Source organism: Zootermopsis nevadensis, unplaced genomic scaffold (assembly GCF_977971745.1).
Source record: "Zootermopsis nevadensis isolate Lab colony 2312 unplaced genomic scaffold, Znev_1.0 Znev_ptg000030l, whole genome shotgun sequence".
Taxonomy (NCBI): domain Eukaryota; kingdom Metazoa; phylum Arthropoda; class Insecta; order Blattodea; family Termopsidae; genus Zootermopsis; species Zootermopsis nevadensis.
In genome coordinates this window covers 6,639,109-6,658,232 of record NW_028259162.1, presented here as the reverse complement: position 1 = coordinate 6,658,232, position 19,124 = coordinate 6,639,109, and the positions used below count along the sequence as shown (strand labels likewise).

The following is a 19,124-nucleotide window of genomic DNA, read 5'->3' as shown; positions in this document are numbered from 1 at the left end:
TTAGAACAGAGTACCATGTTTCAATTACGTCAAAACGCTATACGTCACAAATTCGCACGCATTCTATGTTGTAAAACGCGTAAATGCTTCGCGGTTGTAAGAAAACATGAATTGTAGTCTGCGGGTTAAAGGTCAGGGGCAGTGGTCACACCAGCCCCACCTACATTTCATTAGTAACTGCCTACAACTGCGTCGTGTTGAAGGTTGGATGAATTTCGAAAGGTAAAGCTCATTTATTGACTTGCTTTTTTATTCTTTAAGCTGGGTGCAGACAAAGACGATAAATGTTCGCAGTTTTCCTCAGATTAATGTGTGACGAACGTTTCTTGTAAACATTTAGTAATCGGAGAAAATTGTTTCTGGGAACATTTAATGTTCGGTAGCAGAACGATAAACTTTAAAGCAACCCGTGTTCGTCTACTTCACACATATTTTGTTATTAATAAATTAAAATAACATCTAAAACGGTGGTCTAGCGGTTAGAACGCTGGCCTTGTAATCCTGGGGGTTTCGGGTTCGATTCCCGGCGGTGCCCGAATTTATAACTTGTATTGGGCAAGGCCGTGGTCTAGGCAACACGGAGTTTTCCTAGGGGGCTTCCCCGGTTTCTCCGTGGCATCCCAACAATTACTCCATTCACACACAGAAGAAGGCAATGGCAAACCACTTCTGGATCATCTGCCAAGAACGTATATGAACAGGTCCCAGTCCGAGAAAAGGATGGAAGGATCCTGTTCATATGGACCTGTCGTCAGACAGAACACTAAATAATAATAATAATAATAATAATAATAATAACTAATGGTTAAAGACAACGTTAGGCAGTCTTGTTAATCTTTACTTAAGATACGTAGCTCTTGTATGAAATATTTAAATGATACAGTATTTATTATGGATGTCGAGTGGTTCATAGAACATGTTACATTTATGAGTTATGGTTATGGAATGCCACGTCAGAAGATTATAAAAATAAAACTAGCGAGTGTCTGACCGACTAAATGTATGCCAGAATAAATATTTCCTAAAAGTCGTTTTGGTCCTGGCATCGAGTTTTTGTCAACATTGTTTACAAAAACTGTCCAACAACATCGTTCGCTAACATTGCTCGCCTCGGTCTGCGCTCGGCTTTGCAGAAACATGAAAGAGATTTATGTTTGACATCACCTGTGTCTGTGCTGAAGGCGGTTGCATGTATGGTATATGGTTACGTCACACTGGAATCAAGGTATTGCGTTGTTTGCCAAGTTCGCTCTGACGAAAGGAGGTGCATTCAAGATGCAGAGGATGGTCTGGACAGGCGAAACTTAACAGGTACCTGCAGCAGTAAGGATATTTGCGTCATAATAAGGTAAGACAATTCTTTCTTTTAAAAAGTATTAGCCTACCATAAATTATTTGTAGATGTATGTACAAATGCTAGTTGCAGCTATACATTTTCCAGTGACCATCTAGAAAGTAAGATGTGTATAAACTGCTGATGGTTAAGTACATTACATTATTAAATGATGTGTGTGTGGTGCAAGATTGTAAAAGGTTAGCAAAGGTTTTGTGTTTTTAATTGCTATCTTCGACAGACGCCTGCGTGAATGTTTGTTTTGTACAATTTCGTTTTTATGGTCTTCTCGTACAATATAATTTTGGCCACGAGGTTCACATGTTAAATTAAATTGGTGACGTCTCGATTTATTTATTTATTTATTCTTTTATGTCTTGCTGAAAAATCTCACGTTACATCCTTCATTACGTCAACACATTATTATAAAAATTAATAGTATGATATTTAGATTTCCATCAGCTATTGTAATTGTTTAATAATTACTGACATTTATGCTAAAATACATTAGACTGTTTACTAATGGGTAAGATCATCAACGATCACGTTGCGTAATAATAATCATTTTAGATGTTAAGGAGTTAGGAAATAAATTTAATTAACTATGTAGCTTATCCGTACCACATTTCATGAAAATGCTTACAGAAATTATGTAGTTATTAGATACGGATGGATTAGGTTACGTTACGTTTGTTTTCTGGTTAGCATTTACATTACTTCTTCTTCGTGTGTGTGTATATATTGTATATGACGAACACCAAATTTATTATTATTTGTTTACTTAGGATAGGCATGTGCGGTTTTGTCCGTAGACAAACATCACTGTATTTACCCCGTTCATAACATGTAAATTTCATAAGCAAATTGGTCACGCTTTTGAAATGTGACCATCAACATCAATCTTTAGCCAGCCTTGACATACGTAACATTATTCTATGATAAAAGTAACTTTAAAAATTTAGAGCATACTCGAATACGGTGTAAGATATATTAATATATGTGGAATTTCGAACTTTGTATAAGATTATTTCTTCTGTCTATTAGTCTCGTAGTTGTTGTTAGATAATACTCTTACTTTGTGCTCGTGTTGCTGTCAACTACGTACACTGATCAGTTGATATAACATACACACACGCCATTTCATATAATTGTTTATCAAAGTACTCATCTGTCCGAATGTCGATGTTTGGTGATCGCTGTGTAGCTTCAGGTTTCGGACTTTATCGACTTCTTTCGTCTATTTTGTTTGTATGATTTGTATATATGAGGCTTTTGTAATAGCGTTTGTTGGGCTCCTAGTTTTTTAGTATCCAGCATCTGAAATTGAACGGCGTTAGTTCATCTTAGCATGATACCTCTCAGACTCTTGTTTATCATGACGAACTTGCAGCAATTGGTCAAAGTGATATTCAAATTAGTAATGATCTGTTTGTTTTAAACTCTGGTCTATTTCGCCATGCTCATGTATAGGAAGACAACGAAACCATAGAAATTGTTAAGTTTATAGGGAAAGTTATATTTGTGTATGAAAATTAAGTATTTGATGTAAGAAAGTTGGCCAGTGCTCCCTAGGAAGTCCTATTTGAATTATTATTAAGATACGACATAATATGTAGGTGACGCTTTGTGTTAAAATATTGATGCAGGACGTTGGCCACAATACAGAAAAGTTTGAAAACTTCTATTTGCATTGATATCAGCATTCTACACTGAAAGCTGGACACAACATTCACCTACACTTTAATAATATCATTTACCTTGTGAGGCTGAATACAAAGCAAATATGGGTCCCGGAGTACATGAGTCTGAATTATACTAATCTCACAAACAAAGGAGACGAAAAATCAGCAGTCATTTGTCATTCTGTTCTTAATCAGCTGTTTGTCTACGTATAGTGGCTACGTAGCACGCAAATTTAGCATGTATCGTAAAACGTTGATATATCGACCTTTCCAGACAACACCATTAAAAAAAAAGACTATTACAAATTTTAGAAACCAGTTTGTGAAATCAAGCTGATCAGGGCTGTCCCACATGTTCACGGAAGGTCGTCCATTGTATTAAAGAAAACTTGCATTGAAGCTGTTCGGTGTGAAATATATTTGTAGGACCAACTGTTGACATCTGTTGACTTCTCTAATTATAATTAATGGGAAATAAAATTAATGTTCACTCTTCTTCAGTGTCTTAAGTGTTTCATTATAAGACAACGAAACATGAAGGGAGATTTGGTGTAGATGGGAGGATAATATTAAAATGGATCTTAAAGAAACAGAATATGATGGGGTGGGATAGCGTCATCTGGCTCAGGATAAGGACCGGTAGCAAGATGTGAAAACAGTAACTTTCTGGTTCCTTAAATGGCGGTAAATACTTATCAGCTGAGAGGCTGTTAGCTTCTCAAGAGAAAACTTGCTGTTTAGACGAAGCAAAATGTGGAATGCCGAGCGTGGAAGCAATGTCGTGTAAATTGATATTGATTCATATAAGTTAGAGAAATAAGCCTACATCAACTAGAAATTTCCCTTTTGTTTTCGATATAATACGACATTGCTTACGAGTATACTAATTTCTTAAAAATATAGAATGCCAGGTAATATAGGATTTGAGACTTTCGCGGCGAGTACAATCAATAAAATCTTCTCGGGCAATCAGCTGAGTCAAGTGGTTACCGTAGTAAACCGACGTTTCGGGAACCAACTCTGTCCCCATCATCAGGGTTCTGATGTGACTGGCTACCTCTGAAGTCGCGGTTGATTGCCCGAGAAGATTTTATTGAATGCCAGATAACTTTGGCATTCCAACAATAATAAAATATATTTTAAAGTTAACTTATTTTCATTGATTTTTCTTTTTTAACTGGCCTATCACGGTGATGATTATAATATGAATTGATATCAAGAAACATGCATTACTAGTTAACAAATAATTATAGTATTAATACAGTCCATAACTCAAAATGTCTCATGAAATTCTGAGACTCGTTAATTACATATTTATCACTAAGCTTTGACATTTTGATCGTCGATAACACTCATTGTTTGTGCTAAACGTGACTTCTACGTATCTTTGGTATTTGCTGAAGCATTTATCCTAATCAACTTTTAATCTTTAAGAATCATTGCCCCCTAATCTCTGAACGTATAGTTCCTGGCAATCTTAAGGCTTCAAACGTAATGCCTCAGGTCTAGTGCACTTGTCTTAAGGAAACGAGTAATTCTGTATACGCTTTAAAAAGGACTGCTTTTGTTTGACATAGGATAACAGCCTCTTGTCTTCATGAAAGAAGATTTTGTACACGTTTTAGCTTCTCATCAAACCACATTTTATCTAGGCATTACGGAATTTATATTCAAAATGTAGTCCTGTCGATTACTGTGTTTTTATCTTTAAGAACAATGCCAGTACTGTGACCTTTTTAAACACGTTTTTCAGCACGTTAAGGTCATGCTACTTCACAGTATCCCGCATTGATGATGTTGGTTTTACTGTCTTGCCAGATGTTTAAAACTTCTGTCTATATTTTTGAAAAGGATTGTTGATTTGAAAACCGGCAGTTGATTTAGAATGTATTTGTTGGAAACAAACAAACATGGGAATCGTATGTCGTAATTCTTGTATAGAATTATTCAAAATGGTGATGAGAAATGAACACAAGATTTTGGTTTGGAAATCTGAAGGGAAGAGACCATTCCTGAAATATAGGTGTAGAAAGAAATACAATATTAAAGTGGATCTTATAGGTATAGCTGTGGGGATGTGAGCTCGAGTTATGTGGCCAGGTTAGATTCCAGTGGCGGGCTTGCGTGAACACGTAAAAACCTTCGAGGTTCCTTAAAAGGAATGGAATTAGTTACCAAAGTAACGTCATGAAGCCAACATTGTGGCAGATATATCTGGGAAACCAGAGATAACTCCTGTCAACAGTACTCGTAAATATGTGATGTGACAGAAGATATGGGAAGTCACGCGATACCGAGATGTGTACAGTGTGTACCTAGATAACAACAGTATTCTCCATTAAAAGTAGACGGGACTCACGAGTGTTTCGAACTTAAGTGAAATTTAAAATTTGAATAATAAGAACCTGACGCGGCTTACAAATTTGATTCGAATAAATTAGAAATCTGTCGCCAAGGAACCAAAGAAAATTTGTAAAAATTTGCAATATTTAAACGCAATACATCAGCTCTCCCAGTGTTCGGCTGTGGTTATGAAGCCTGAACAGTAACAGGTTAATATGAATATGGGACGAAATTCTAGAGACGGACCTCAGTTATAGGCTATTCGGGATCACTGAAAATGGGCCACGGCATTTTGGCAGGAATGTTGAATTACCACGTCACCAAATTACATAGTTTAAAGCGGTTCTAGCATGTACGCTGCGAGTTCTCAACCGTCTTCACTCGCTTGTGTTCTGCGGTTCGTGTTACAAGTTGTGCGATTTTATATGGCCTTGAAGATGAAATTTGGTGACGGCCGTTGTAGTAGGATGTATAAAGACAGTTTCAACAAATTAATTGAGTCGAATCTCGTTGTCACTTATTTAACATCACAATTTCGTCGGAGAGCGCTCTTGATATTGTTGTGGAGGGAAGATAGGAAGACAAGGGAGATGAGATTCACCACCGGCAATACTTGGTCAGATGAGATTTATCTCCATTACCTATAAATATCTGATTTTCTTTGACACTCGATTGAGAATGTCTTCGGGCTTTAACTGATTAAGAGGGTTTGCAGGAACATTTTTCACGACAAGAAATTTTTATTTTAGGAAATAGATGGCACATTTATGAAATGTCGCATCTGAATTTTAAAAGCCACTTCTAACACTATAAATGTGTTTGTGTACCCAAATTGAGTGTTGATTAAAAATATATGCACTAGACACTACTAACTTCTGGTTATGTAACGATACGTATAGAAAAAGCAGGAATGAATTATCCCTCACAAATGCTTCGTTGAGCGGAAATGCCTTTAGTGCAGGTTGGCAATGCTGGCAGCTTTCAGGAAGCGTTTGATGACTACGTGTGTTGGTAATCTTAAACACCACTGTTCATACGATTGTACATATAATTGCCCTGGATGGGCGTAACAGTTTGTATATGTCGAACAGGAACACCATATAAATTACAAACAACGAGATTTTCAATTAATAGACTCATGATTTGAAGCCATTATGGTACTGACCAGTTTGTATTGTGTACCAGTCATTATGATAGTCATATTTATGATACTTCGTGTTAAGTATTTTATTCCTGGTAAATCTAAATTTAATGACGTGAATACGTTTTCAGGTTGAAGATTGCAAGATGAGTACCGTTTCAGTACGAAGCAAGGCAGGGGAGAAGTTTCTGAAGTTGAATGGAATTAAGGCAACACATTTTGATGTTGACGATGCAAATAAAAACTGTTCTCTCCCACCAAATACACTGCCCATGGAAAACCAAGTTGCAGGACATTCATTTGGAGATGGTAAAAATACACTAGGTAATAGAGACTTACATTTTCTTGATTTAAATATTTTAAATTTCATGTCATAACTGTCACTTTTACGGCTAAACCTTTCGTATATTCACACTTTTCAGACATTTGTGGTATGCTAGGTTACGTTTGAGTTTGTTAGAACATCTTACATTTTTCACAAATATCTAGAGTGAGCATGTTTTAATTGCTGGTTATAATATACGTAGTTTTGTAAACTGATTATAATGAGTTTATTTTTGGAAAAAATCATTGCCTCCATCTTCAAGATACAAAAGAGTCGTCAGTCACGTACTTTACTGCGTGGCATCATAATGTAGACAACATTCCAAATGTTCACCTCCATGAAATTATCAGGTCTCACAATTTATGCAAACTTGTTCTTGCAGGAATGTTGAAACATAAGGACGGGTATGTATTGAAACCAATAGAGAAACCTGCTTATGGGGAACGTGAAATAAAGTTTTATCAAGACTTGCAGAGTGCTAATGATGCAGTATCAGTTGAGCTCAAGAAATTGGTCCCAAAATTTTTGGGCACTACAACCTTGAAAATAAATGAAAAAGGTAAGAATTCTATAAAGTTCAGTGATAAATGGAAATGTGTCTTTATGGAGCCCTGATGAAGATGATTACTATGTACTCTTACATTTCTATTAAAAAAATATGAGTTTGCCGGTACTGAGAGAATAGTTTATTTAATTGTTTACATATTACTGTGAATTATGTGTTAAATTCAGATGTCAAGTTCATCATATTGGACAATGTAGCAAATGACATTGCAGAACCGTGTATCATGGATGTCAAAATTGGAAGACAAACGTGGGATCCCGAGGCATCATTAGAGAAGAGGAAAAATGAAGATGTAAGTTGCTGTTTTTGTCTAGTTGTAGTGTTATAGCATGAAGAATTACAGATTTTTTTTACTTACATTCAGTGTTCTATGATGTTATAATAGAACTGTAGGGCTGTGGGCCTCAGCTGCCTGATAAGGGGTTCTCATGTTTTCGTGATGGAACATTAGAGAGTTGGCTCATAAATTGAGTCAGCTAAGGATTGTCTTAGATTTGTGTTACTGGAATTATATAGCCTCTTAGACTTCTCATAGCATCATTCTCTTGTCACTTTACCCTTGAAGAATGAATCCTAGCACCCATCGGATAGGAAGCTGGTTGGAGCGTGGAGCTGATCTGGATCTGGTGGCAAAGAAAAAAATTCTGTCTTGCCAGAAATTGTCCAGCCTATGGTAACTAATTTGTAACTAACATTTCAGTAGTAGAATCTAATGATCGAACACAGTGAAACGTACTATTTGACATCATCTTGAAGCAGTTTCATTCACTTAAACTTCAGTGAAGAGAATATATAGGCAAAGAGGAGAGGATAATATTAAAACAGATCTGAGAGATATTGGATTGGTAGCTGTGGATTGGCTTGATAGAGAGGTGTTGTGAACACGGTATTGAATCTTCACGTTCCGTGGAAGGCAGAGAATTTCTTGACTAGCTGAACATACAGTTAGCTTCTCAAGAAGGGCGATGGGGTTAGTTACTTCCCCACAAAATTTCTGTATCCATTCCTTGTATCTGAAATCAGAGTTCTTTTTATATTTTTAATTTTTTCAGCAAAAATATAGTGAATGCAAACAGGATCTTGGGTTCTGCATTCCTGGCTTTCAAGTTCACAGAATATCTACTGGTAATGTTATGAAGTTGGGGAAAGATTATGGGAAGAATTTGAACAAGACTACTGTGAGAGATGGTAAGTTATGTCAGGAATAGAATTAATATTATCCTACTGTAGTCTGAGCAGATTTTAGGTGTACTTATTCAAAACATTTTGGGTATTTAGATGATATTTCTTATCTCTTAGGTTGTCTAACAATAATGTGGGATGTAATCGTTGAGATCTTTAAGATCCTTTCCAAATATTCATTTGGAAGTATGAGGAAATGATGTAAACATTAATTAGAACTGCCAGCCTGGGGTCAAGATTTGATTGTGTTAGTAATGTAGCAAAAAATATAGTCATTGTTGTTCTTCTGGATTATTATTACAACTCAGAATAAAATCTCAACATTGTCGCTGCCATGAAAGCTTCTCAAAAACACATAGTCATGGTATCCACATTAAAGATGCAAAACTTTATAAAAATGGATATTTATAAACACATTTCTATCCATTTGAAACTTGTGGTACTTGTGGGTTATCGGGACACATTGCTTTAAAAATAGGTTAGGTTAGGTTAGTTGTCATTCATTGAATTAAAATATAATAACTTTCAAGTATATCTCATTTATCCATACACATTAACCTAACCTAACCCAAGCTAACCTAACCTAACCTAACAAATTTAAAGCAATGTGTCCCGATAACCCACAAGTTCCAAATGTCTTTATTGCAGTCCCAGCATTGTGAAGAAGTGCTATTAAATCTAATTTTATTTGGGTTTGAAATTAATAAGTCAATAATTTTCTTAAATATTTTGATTCTCTTAAATGAGCATTTTGAATATATGTGAGACCTTCTGTAAGGGAAATAGATGAATTTTATATCTGAAAACAACTTTCATAGGAATCTTATTAAATCTGAGTGAATTTTATAGTAAAGTGCTGTTGCAGTAACTTAACTGTTCAAGGCTATTAAACTGTAACACTTAATGAAACTAAAGTTTTATTGTTATCTTTCTGAGCAGAAATTCTCCCTCTGAAAAATATTTCTGTGCATTTTTTTCTTAAACCCCCTTCATCATCTTCTAGAAACTAATAATTTCTTTTGTTGTTCAGCCTTGAAGCTGTACTTGAATTCTGACTCTGGCCTGAGTCGTCAAATGATGCTGCAGTTTCTCGCTAGTCTGTGGCGAATACTCCGATGGTGCAGGATTCAACGCAGATTCAGACTGTATTCAAGTTCCCTTCTGCTTGTTTATGATGCAAGAAGACTCAGACAGTGTCTCAAAATTGAGGGTTGCAGTCCAAGTCGTCCGTTGAGTCCAATCTTGGGCCGAGCATTAACCCTCAGTGTCACCACTCCACCGGTGTTTGGCGGTCCATTTAATCTTGGAACGCTTAGCCCTGGATTCTGTTCACAACGAAATTCTGACCAGTTCAATTTTTCAGGATTGGCACCCGACAAATCACGTAATTCTAGAAGTTCTAATGGAAGGCTTTCTCCCAATACATTGTCCGTACCTGGAACTCCAGCTTCTTTCCAGAAACAGAATGGTATCTTTGATGATAGTAGTTGGCATGCTGGTTTTGAGAAGGCATGTCAAACCCACTCCCTTATTAACAATTATGAGAAAGATCTTCAGTCAATGAAAGAGAACTATACGTTTCAGCTGAATGACTTGAAAAGTGCTGACAAGCCTCTAAGCAAAGAGGAGTGGGTTCAGGTAAAAATGATTGATTTTGCTCATCCATTTCCATCGGTGAATGATGAACTAGATACAAACTATCTGGAAGGAATTGAGAATCTTGTCAAGTTGTTTGAGAGTTTATTGGAAGAAATGTCCTTGTCAGCATTAAATCCCGATTGAGTCGTGAGTGATGTCTGTACATACGTATTCTGAAAGTTTCCTGCCAAAATATGCTTTAACAAGATGTTTTTAGGAATTTTGTAAAGTTTTATATATTGTGTACGTAAGGTTCTCTTATTTGGGACCAATTTAAAAAAAAATTACGTCTCTGCATGGTTGCCGACAGGACTTTGCGACGCGGCCCCCTTAGCTACTTTATTCTACCTGGAGCATTGATGATTTTTTTTTCATGTTCTTGTGTCACCTTGAATAGTTACTATGCATTAGATCGGCTAGTTTTTAATTAATTAACATGATGGATCTTACACAAAATCCATTTTCATTTAGCAGCCTTAAAACTTAAAATATGAGGAAAATTGTATGGAAGTGATTGTGGAGATATGAGTAGTGATGGTTATGTAAATTTTCCTGTATGTATGTGGTTTTATTATTATATTATTTGAGTCTATCTAATGATATGTAAAATGCACTGAAGACTTACCAAAATTCAAATATATGGGAATGGTAAGTAAGGAACATAAACGAAGAATCACAATTAAATCGTGAGGCATCTAAATTCAGGAAATGTTTGTTACTAGACATGTGAAATTTTATAACACATTTTATCATTTGTTTCAAATGGTTGCAACAGTCTAATATTCTGATGAGAGGATAAATAATGAAATGTGGAAGTAAATTTTAAAAGAAAATATGAAGATACAGGAGAGATAAAAAGATTTGTACAGATTGGCACATAATTAGTCATTCAATTTTAACTAATTGCATTTCTATTTATTTTTGGAAATAAAGTAGACTTGGGATATTATTACGAACCACTGTACAGCCCAGCAGTGAGCAACAGTTGTTGAATTTTTATTTTCCAAACAATTGTTCAGTTTTATTGATGCAGAGAATTCTGTATAAATTTTAACACCCAAATGGCTGCAGAAAAAGTTTGGCACAGGACTTGCATCTTTTTCTATACAAGATTCAGCTGATGCAAGAATTTCTGCCAAGAAATCATGAAAAGCACACAGAATACCCTCTGCGTTCCGATAGGTGATTAATAATTATGTGCCACTGTGTACAAAGAGGAACTTCATGTTTTATGCTTTTGGCTGGTATTTGTATTTTCAGGGATAATAAAATCAGTGATTTGAATATGCATTACATGTCCATATCAACATTATGAGGGAGATGTTGCTTGGCACAAGCTGATACAAACTGTAAGTCAGTGGGTACAATTTTTAAGATGTTTGATTGATTTATGGTTACTCTTATTTAATGCTCTGTAGTTCCCAGCTTTGAATTTTGGCCAGTAGATGAACTGTCCTGACTGAGATTTCCATGATTTTTACCTTAGTCCCTCTAGATAAATTGCTGGGATATTACCTTAAAATGCCCATGACAACTTCCATTGATAGCTTTTCCAATCCATTATTCACATTATCATCCTATTTGAAGGTATACAACCAATGCGTTTGGAAGAACACTGTTAAATAACCCAAGAACCAAGATAAAGAAACAAATTAATGAACATTGTACTAGACAAATTTCTTGAGATACATAGCCAGAATTTGTAATGGCTGTGTAGATATGGTGGATTGTGATTTAATATAACTCTCTTTTTATTGCTGTAATTAACCTTCAGTTTACATAACATCAGGAAAACTTATTCACATAATTTCCACCTTCATATAATTTTGAGGATATTAAAAGAATTTATAAAGTTTTCTTTGGTTTAGAAGTATGAAGTCTGATCCTTTCCATTTGAATTTTTTATCATAAAATAAAAGTAAATTGTGTGGACTTATTTTCTACTTTTGTTATGACACAAGTTCTTTTTAAGATACGTGGTTCTGTTATCATAGCTTTACAAAACGTTTTGGGCAAATTTAATGGCCATACAGCTGTACCATCTGGCACAAAAATATGTACTGCTCTAGTCTTGGTGTCAATACACACATTTTTATGTTTTATGAAATGCCTGCATATTCCTCCTTCCCTGATTACTTTTAGAAACTGACAAAGGTGACATTACCAAACATTTATGTTCAATATAACGTTACATTTTTGGCCATTATTGTTTCAGAATATTTTGAAGGCCATTATTAGGTTAATAAATGTCAATACTAAAAAGCCAAGGTAATATAAACCTTAGTTATAGATGAGGCTTAAAGAAGTGTAGTGGTCTGCTTATCTGAAGCAATTGACTATTTTCAGGCTTAGGAGTAGAAGCTCTCAATACTTTATTTTACAAGTTGATTTTGATTCTTTAAAGGTGTGTAACTGATTGATTCCATGAAATTTGAGGTTATCATAACAATTAATATGAAGATGGCCGTTTTCTGGGTTGTTGCTTGATGTAGTCTGGTGGATTTTGACCAAAGTTTGAGAGAAGCTTACTGCCTCAATACTCGTAACCCTAATGGGTTACGAGTATTTTGAATCTGCATGTGTAACGTAAAATAGCCTCCCCACAGACGTTTACCAGTGAAATTTGATGGTAATGAGTATGAAAATGGAAGTTTTTCCTTTAATTAGCCAGTTTGTGGTTTTGTGAGATTCTGTGTTTGTTGGAACATCTATCGTCTTATATTCTCTTTCCTTGCAGTCCTCTGAATTATTGTTGTTGTGTAGCATCAGTCATGGTCTGTATTGACTGCATATCAGATGTCTGTTGTTATTTAAACCCATCCTTAACTCTGCTGGTATTTTACAGCTTTGCTGGAGAGATCATGAAATAAACCATGGGAAATTACGGGTAATATGTTCTGGGAATTGAACCCCTTCTCATCTAAGAAAATGGCACAGTGGATGGATGGCATGTCAAATCCTGTGCCTCTGTGACAGGCTGCGATGTACGGGATTATGGTATGTCAGAATTGAGGATTGGTAGAAAAACCACTGAGATGTCGGCAGCATAAAGAAAAAGCATTTTTATTGGTTGGCATTTAATATTGTGTAACCAAGTTATTTCTTGAGGTAAGCATTTACTTTGGTTATAGTGACAGATGGAATTGATTGTGGATTAAATTATTACAAGCTTGAAATTGGAACATCATAAAATATGCTGGATACTGTACCATGTAACCTGGTAAAAACTGTCTGATGTTGTAGAGGTGCTTACTGCCTCTATCTTGACCACATCTGAAATACAGTTTCTACCAGACTGCATGGCATAATATCAGTCATCTTCATGGGAACTGAAATCTCATCACAAAGTTTTCCATTTCATAAACAGTGCTATGGTTATTACATATAAACAAACTATTGTCTGAATTATTAAAGACAGTAACTGTAAAACTCTTTCTACTTTTAAAGTGTGCATACAAAATCAGAGATCGGAGTAAACATCGTTACTAGATAATTTCATGTGAAATAAGTACTTTCAAATTGAACTGTTCAATGGAAATATTCTTGGCAAAGCTATTTTGGTAACTTATAACCTAGATCCATTACAGTTATGAAAACAAACAAACAAAAAAAACAGGCACAAATATTATCACATTTTATAACTATGTATTTATTCAAGTTATTAAGGAAGCTTGACCCTTACAGTAGCATTTTGAAAATATTATACACATTCCTTCGTTGTGTTTGTAAATTACATTAGAATAAGCCAAATTTTCTTGCTTATAAACCATGTAATTAAAATGAACTGAAGTCTCAGAGATTATTCTTATAAACACAACACCTTTCCTAAATGAATGAAACAATTACTGAAAGAAATATTAGTATGAAATACTTATCACTTTGCATTGAAATATATAAACAGGAAGATGTATGTTTTATCTGCAGCAATTTAAACTAAAAATACTTAGAGCAATTTTTGCTGACATACAATTCTGGTGTAATTTTATAATATTTTTTTAAATTTTTGGCAACTTTGGTGCTGTAACTAGTGGGTTAGTTTGTTCTAGTATTTTGCGACCATCACTTTTATAGTCAAATGTGCAGTTATGTAGTTCTGAGTAACGATGAGCAGCGCAGAAAAGTTTGTCGCAGCGACAGGTATATACATTTGTAATATTCAGTCTCTTTCTACACTCCGCACACCGACTTCTCACTGTGCTTTGCTTCTTAGTGGGAACAAGAGGCAAGGATTGTGGAGCCAATTCCATCCTCTTGTGCGCAGGATACAGCAAATTACCATGACCAGAAGATGACAATCGTTTTGATTGTCTCACTGAATCTGAATTTAGATTTAGTTCTGTCTGGTGTATGGTAGCTGCATCATGTTCTACTTTATCATTCTTATCATGACATTTGGTTGACAGCAACATACCACTTCTGCGGCCATATCTTGGAGACTGTGTCGTCACATTGATCACTGATGACTTCTGAGGAACTGTCAAGTCAATTGTAGACCTTACCTCTTGTTGCACAAAGTCTTGTGAATTACTTTCATTCCTTTTTTGTGCTAGAGGTAAATCACCTAGCACTTCTAATTGTGAATTGCTACAGTGAACTCTCCGCTGTTGTTCCTGTCTATGCCATTTGGTTTCACTGAGAATATTACACAATTCCTTTGCAGCTTCCTGTCGTTGAGTCAACTCATCTGGGGAAGTTTTGGGCCGATCATCGTCATCTATAATGAATCGCGACACTCTGTATCGGTTTTGGCTATTGCTAATGGGTGTTCTTACTCGTTTCTGATGGATCTGTGAAACTGTAAATGTGGTAGCTTCTTTGGATGGAACTAAGATATGATTCGGAGGTGAAGTAAAATCTGGCTCTTCCTTTCCCACTATGGCGATGTTCGGTGTTGGTATGACTGAAACTGCCTGACTTCCACTCAGACTTAAGTCTTCCTTAGAATTTTTTGTTTTTTCCCTGCAACTTCTACTTCCTGTACCTCTTCCCTGTCCATAATTAGTGTTTTGGCTCCATTTCATGTCTAGGAGATGCCTATTATTTCCTGTACCGTTGCTGGTTTCCAAACTGCCCGAAAGGGGAATAAAAGTTGAAACAACTGGTGGTAATTTGTGCTGTTGTGATCCTCTTCTACCAGGTTGATTTACAGTTCCCGTTAAATTACTGTCGCATTCACTTCCATCATCTGAGAGTTTAGTTTCCAGGTCTCTGGTTCTTCTAACATGCAGCTGATTCTGTGGTTGGAGGAGGGAACTTGTTGCCAAGTACGTTCTACCACTTGAGCGTTGTCTGTGTGGGGTGGCAGACGTTAAGTTTATTTCTGATTTATTTATGGGAGGAAGCTGTAGGATATTACTTTGTTTCTTTGTCTGTGGAATGTCACTGTGATCTGGGGACCCTGATTTATGATTTTGGTGGGGTCGAGGCGTTCCCCTACGATTATGAAGCAGTGGGCGTTTAGCTGAAAGAACACGTGGAGTTGGTTTCTTTGGCTGTAACATATGAAAATAGAATTGTTAATTGCATTGTAATTATCGTATTCTATAGCATACATATGTGTGAGTCCCTGTAGAAATGTTAACACAACTAAACCAAGCATCATGATGTAGTGACTAACATAAAGTTGTCCCGCTATATGCCATGCAGGTGCTTGATGGGGAGAGGAGGTATATACACACGCACTAAATGCAGATATGGAGGCATATCATACTAAAATATTTAAAAGTTAGAATCTTGCCTTCTTTTGCAAAGATAATTTTTCCATCCTTGTTCGAAGCTCTTGCATTTTTCCCATTGTAACAGAGTTTTCTTGGAGTCTTCTTGCACTTTCTTCTGGCTCCTCCTCAGCAAATAGATTCCTAACGAAATAAATTAAAATGTCAATATTTTGATTCCATATAACTTGTATATAATGTAATAACATTCAATGCATTCCACTCGTACAACATCCTTGATTAGGATTAAATCCATAATAATTAGAATACAAATACAGCTACATTGCACATAGTCTGGGGGTATCCAATGTGTTCAAATGGCATCACAGGTTGAACAGTAATCATGAAGAAGAGACATGCAGCAGATAGCTTGTAACATAGCAAAACAAGTAACAAGGTGAGATAGGTGGGGGGGGGGGGGGGTTATGCATTATGATCACTGTTGGATGGTAGATATGAGAGCAAAAAAATAAGAATTTTGGTTGGCAGTTTCCGTTCTCTGTGAAGGTCCATCACATCAAGGATTCTGATGCATGAATAAGGCAGTGACAGCATATGGATCAGTGGTGAACACATCAATGCAGCAGACTTCATCTGAAAGGTCATCACGGATGATTAAATCTTGACCAAAGTAAAGAACAATCCTCTAGGTGGATGCTGCTGGTTGCTGACATGAAGAGTCAGCAGGATTGCTTGAAAGGGATGATGATGTTGGATATCTTTCAATGGTAGGCCATCATACACAAGTCAATCCTGAGGGAGCTACTGTCAACAAGAAGAAGCAGAAGGAGATGCGCACCTGTGTACAGGAAGCAGTTTGCCTCAAATGTGGTAGGACAAAGATTGGTTCTAGAAAATTAACCACTGCTTGAGAGTTGAAACTTACCATGCATGGTTATCACGATGCTTCTGGAACCATCATATTCTCCCAACTCCAGACAGTGCAATTTGTACCACTTTCTGTGGATGAAGGACTTGAAGAGCTGTCAGATGTTTTAAGGGGCTTCCATGTGTGTGCTGCAGGAGGTCATGCATTGTGACTTCTTCCATAAATGTTTTGAACAACTGTACAGGTGCTGGTAGAAGTGAGTAACTGCTGAAGGACAATATTTTGAAGGCAGATTCATCATAAGGGTTTTTTATAGCTGCCAAATTCCAAGATATGGGTCCTGTCCTTAAGCTTCTTAAAGCTACCACGTCACAGACAAATGTACCAAAATGAAAATTAAATTTGTAATTGCAGTTATATACAATTCAGACCAGTGTAATGATCAATTCATGAGCTGACCATGATATTGGAGTTATATTTTCATATACTTTAAAGCCAAAGCAATATAACTAAATTTAATGGGTATGTGTGCTGACCATCATTTTATAAGGCAAGCTTGAGAAAATTCTTACCGAATGGAAGAGCCACTCCAAGATTCAGAGAGTGGAGAATATGTCCCATCTTCGTTTTCAATAACTCTGAACAAGTTGACTTGATCACCTTCACGGAACACAAGTACTGTTACATGACATCCAGGAGGCAGATGTTCAAACACATCCTCCCTGAAAATTGAATTTACACTTTCTAACCAAAGCAGCTTCTGTCTTGGAAAAAGATGCAAAGTTATAACATCAGTTATGCATCTACCTATCATGTATCATTATTAACTATTTATTACCAACATTAAACTTATGGGAAATCATTTATATCTATTCACTGTCTCTCTAAAGGATGGAGGAAAGATAATATGTGGAAACTGAAAAGTTATGTTGACAGCTGAAACTGGAAGGGGGAGGAGGAGAAGGAAGGATGATGGAATGTCAACACAATTTAAAGTGAAATGTGTCACATTTCCAAATTTGCCTTTTTCAGCCTAGCTATATCATTACCTGTTACTTTCAACAAATTCTCGTAATTCTTTCCAAGCAAGCTCTTCCCCTGGAGGGAGACGCCGGGTGCTAATAGGTCCACCTCTCATTGATAATACCAACTTGAGTGTGGCACCATCTTGAATGGCATAATCTATGAGACATGCTGAATCATCTAATTCTTTAAGGTTGTACAGTAGATGTTGGTGTGACACGGGGATACCTGAAACAGCATGCAAAATGAAAACTAGAATACCGCAGAAGAACAACACAGCTCTAGATAGTCACACTGTAGAAGTCCTACCTTCTACTCTCTGAATCTTTGATTTGATTGACATGACAGTATCAAAAGGAGATACTGTCATCTCAAACGCTGTTCCAGTAAGTGTCTCGATGAATAAGTCCATGGTTCCCTCTTGTGGAAGAGAATAATTAAGTGTTCGTTGGTAGCCATGTTGCGACATTATTCATTGGTAAAAATTCGTGATGATTAAATACCCTTCGTCTGGAGAAGAGCATCACTCGTACTTATGAGGTTAGGTTTTAAGTTGAATTTGTACTATAATGGAATGCAAGTTCTTCAAAACACATTTCTTCTAAGCATTATACACAGTTTCACGAGAAGACATAGTACTTTAACACGCAACTAAACAAATCTGCAAATCACAGCCTAGGCAAAAATTTGGTCTCATGTTTGTGAAACAAAACTGACAAGTTTCTAAAACCTCACAACCTCAAACAACTAACATACAACGTGAAATAAGTTCAAATATCTACTGTATTAAAAATATGCGATAGTTTGCTTCGTTTCACTCCCGGTATCCTCATATAACCGTCTGCTAGAATCATTACTCATCACAATTCGTAGCCAATTGCTTATATTACCATTTGCATACTGGAAGGAATTCAGCAGTGTTGCCAATACCAAATAAGATAAGATGTCGGTTTTTATTTAATTCTGTTGTTATAATATAATGTATGTTATGAAATTTTCGTGAAGATAGTTTACAAAAGATAAATTATTTTGTGTCACATAACTTAAAGCAAGTTTGGCTCTGGTTAAGTGTAAACAACGGTAATGTGAGTGTTGCCGGCAATGTGTCGAATATCGACTTGTGTCACAGTTTATATATCGTTGGTTAGCAGCGTATTGCAGCTAAGCCCGGGATTTTGAGCTTTAATAGCAACGGAATGAAGAAAATACTTTTGCTGATATAGTTTTCTTTAACGTGAGGGACCAGGTTTTACACTCATCCAGAATAACAGGTAAAATTATTTAAATTATAATTGACCGTAAAATTAGTCTTTATATTTTTAGACAGGAGACGGGAAGACAAAAGCTTC

General features: G+C 36.1%; 2 protein-coding genes across 4 annotated transcripts; one reads left to right on the top strand and one right to left on the bottom strand.

Moving 5' to 3' along the window:
* Nucleotides 1-1,133: 1,133 nt before the first annotated feature.
* Nucleotides 1,134-12,064, top strand: Ipk2 (Inositol phosphate kinase 2). Of its 3 annotated transcripts, none has more exons than XM_022066573.2 (6): nt 1,134-1,348; nt 6,631-6,823; nt 7,207-7,383; nt 7,557-7,681; nt 8,442-8,577; nt 9,602-12,064. In XM_022066573.2, exons 2-6 carry the CDS (start codon nt 6,646-6,648, stop codon nt 10,351-10,353), a joined length of 1,368 nt encoding a protein of 455 aa, XP_021922265.2. In that variant the 5' UTR covers nt 1,134-1,348; nt 6,631-6,645; the 3' UTR covers nt 10,354-12,064. The 3 variants fall into 3 exon arrangements, with proteins under 3 accessions (XP_021922265.2, XP_021922266.2, XP_021922264.2); XM_022066574.2 differs by lacking the exon at nt 1,134-1,348 and adding an exon at nt 1,446-1,533; XM_022066572.2 differs by lacking the exon at nt 1,134-1,348 and adding an exon at nt 6,346-6,515.
* Nucleotides 12,065-13,247: 1,183 nt separating this feature from the next.
* Nucleotides 13,248-18,690, bottom strand: LOC110831031 (AN1-type zinc finger protein 4). Its single transcript, XM_022066561.2, has 5 exons — nt 18,085-18,690; nt 17,802-18,003; nt 17,325-17,474; nt 15,947-16,067; nt 13,248-15,701 (listed from the first exon to the last, which is right to left on the bottom strand). The coding sequence occupies exons 1-5, from the start codon at nt 18,242-18,244 to the stop codon at nt 14,205-14,207; spliced, it is 2,130 nt and encodes a 709-aa protein (XP_021922253.2). The 5' UTR covers nt 18,245-18,690; the 3' UTR covers nt 13,248-14,204.
* Between the last annotated feature and the right edge of the window lie 434 nt (nt 18,691-19,124).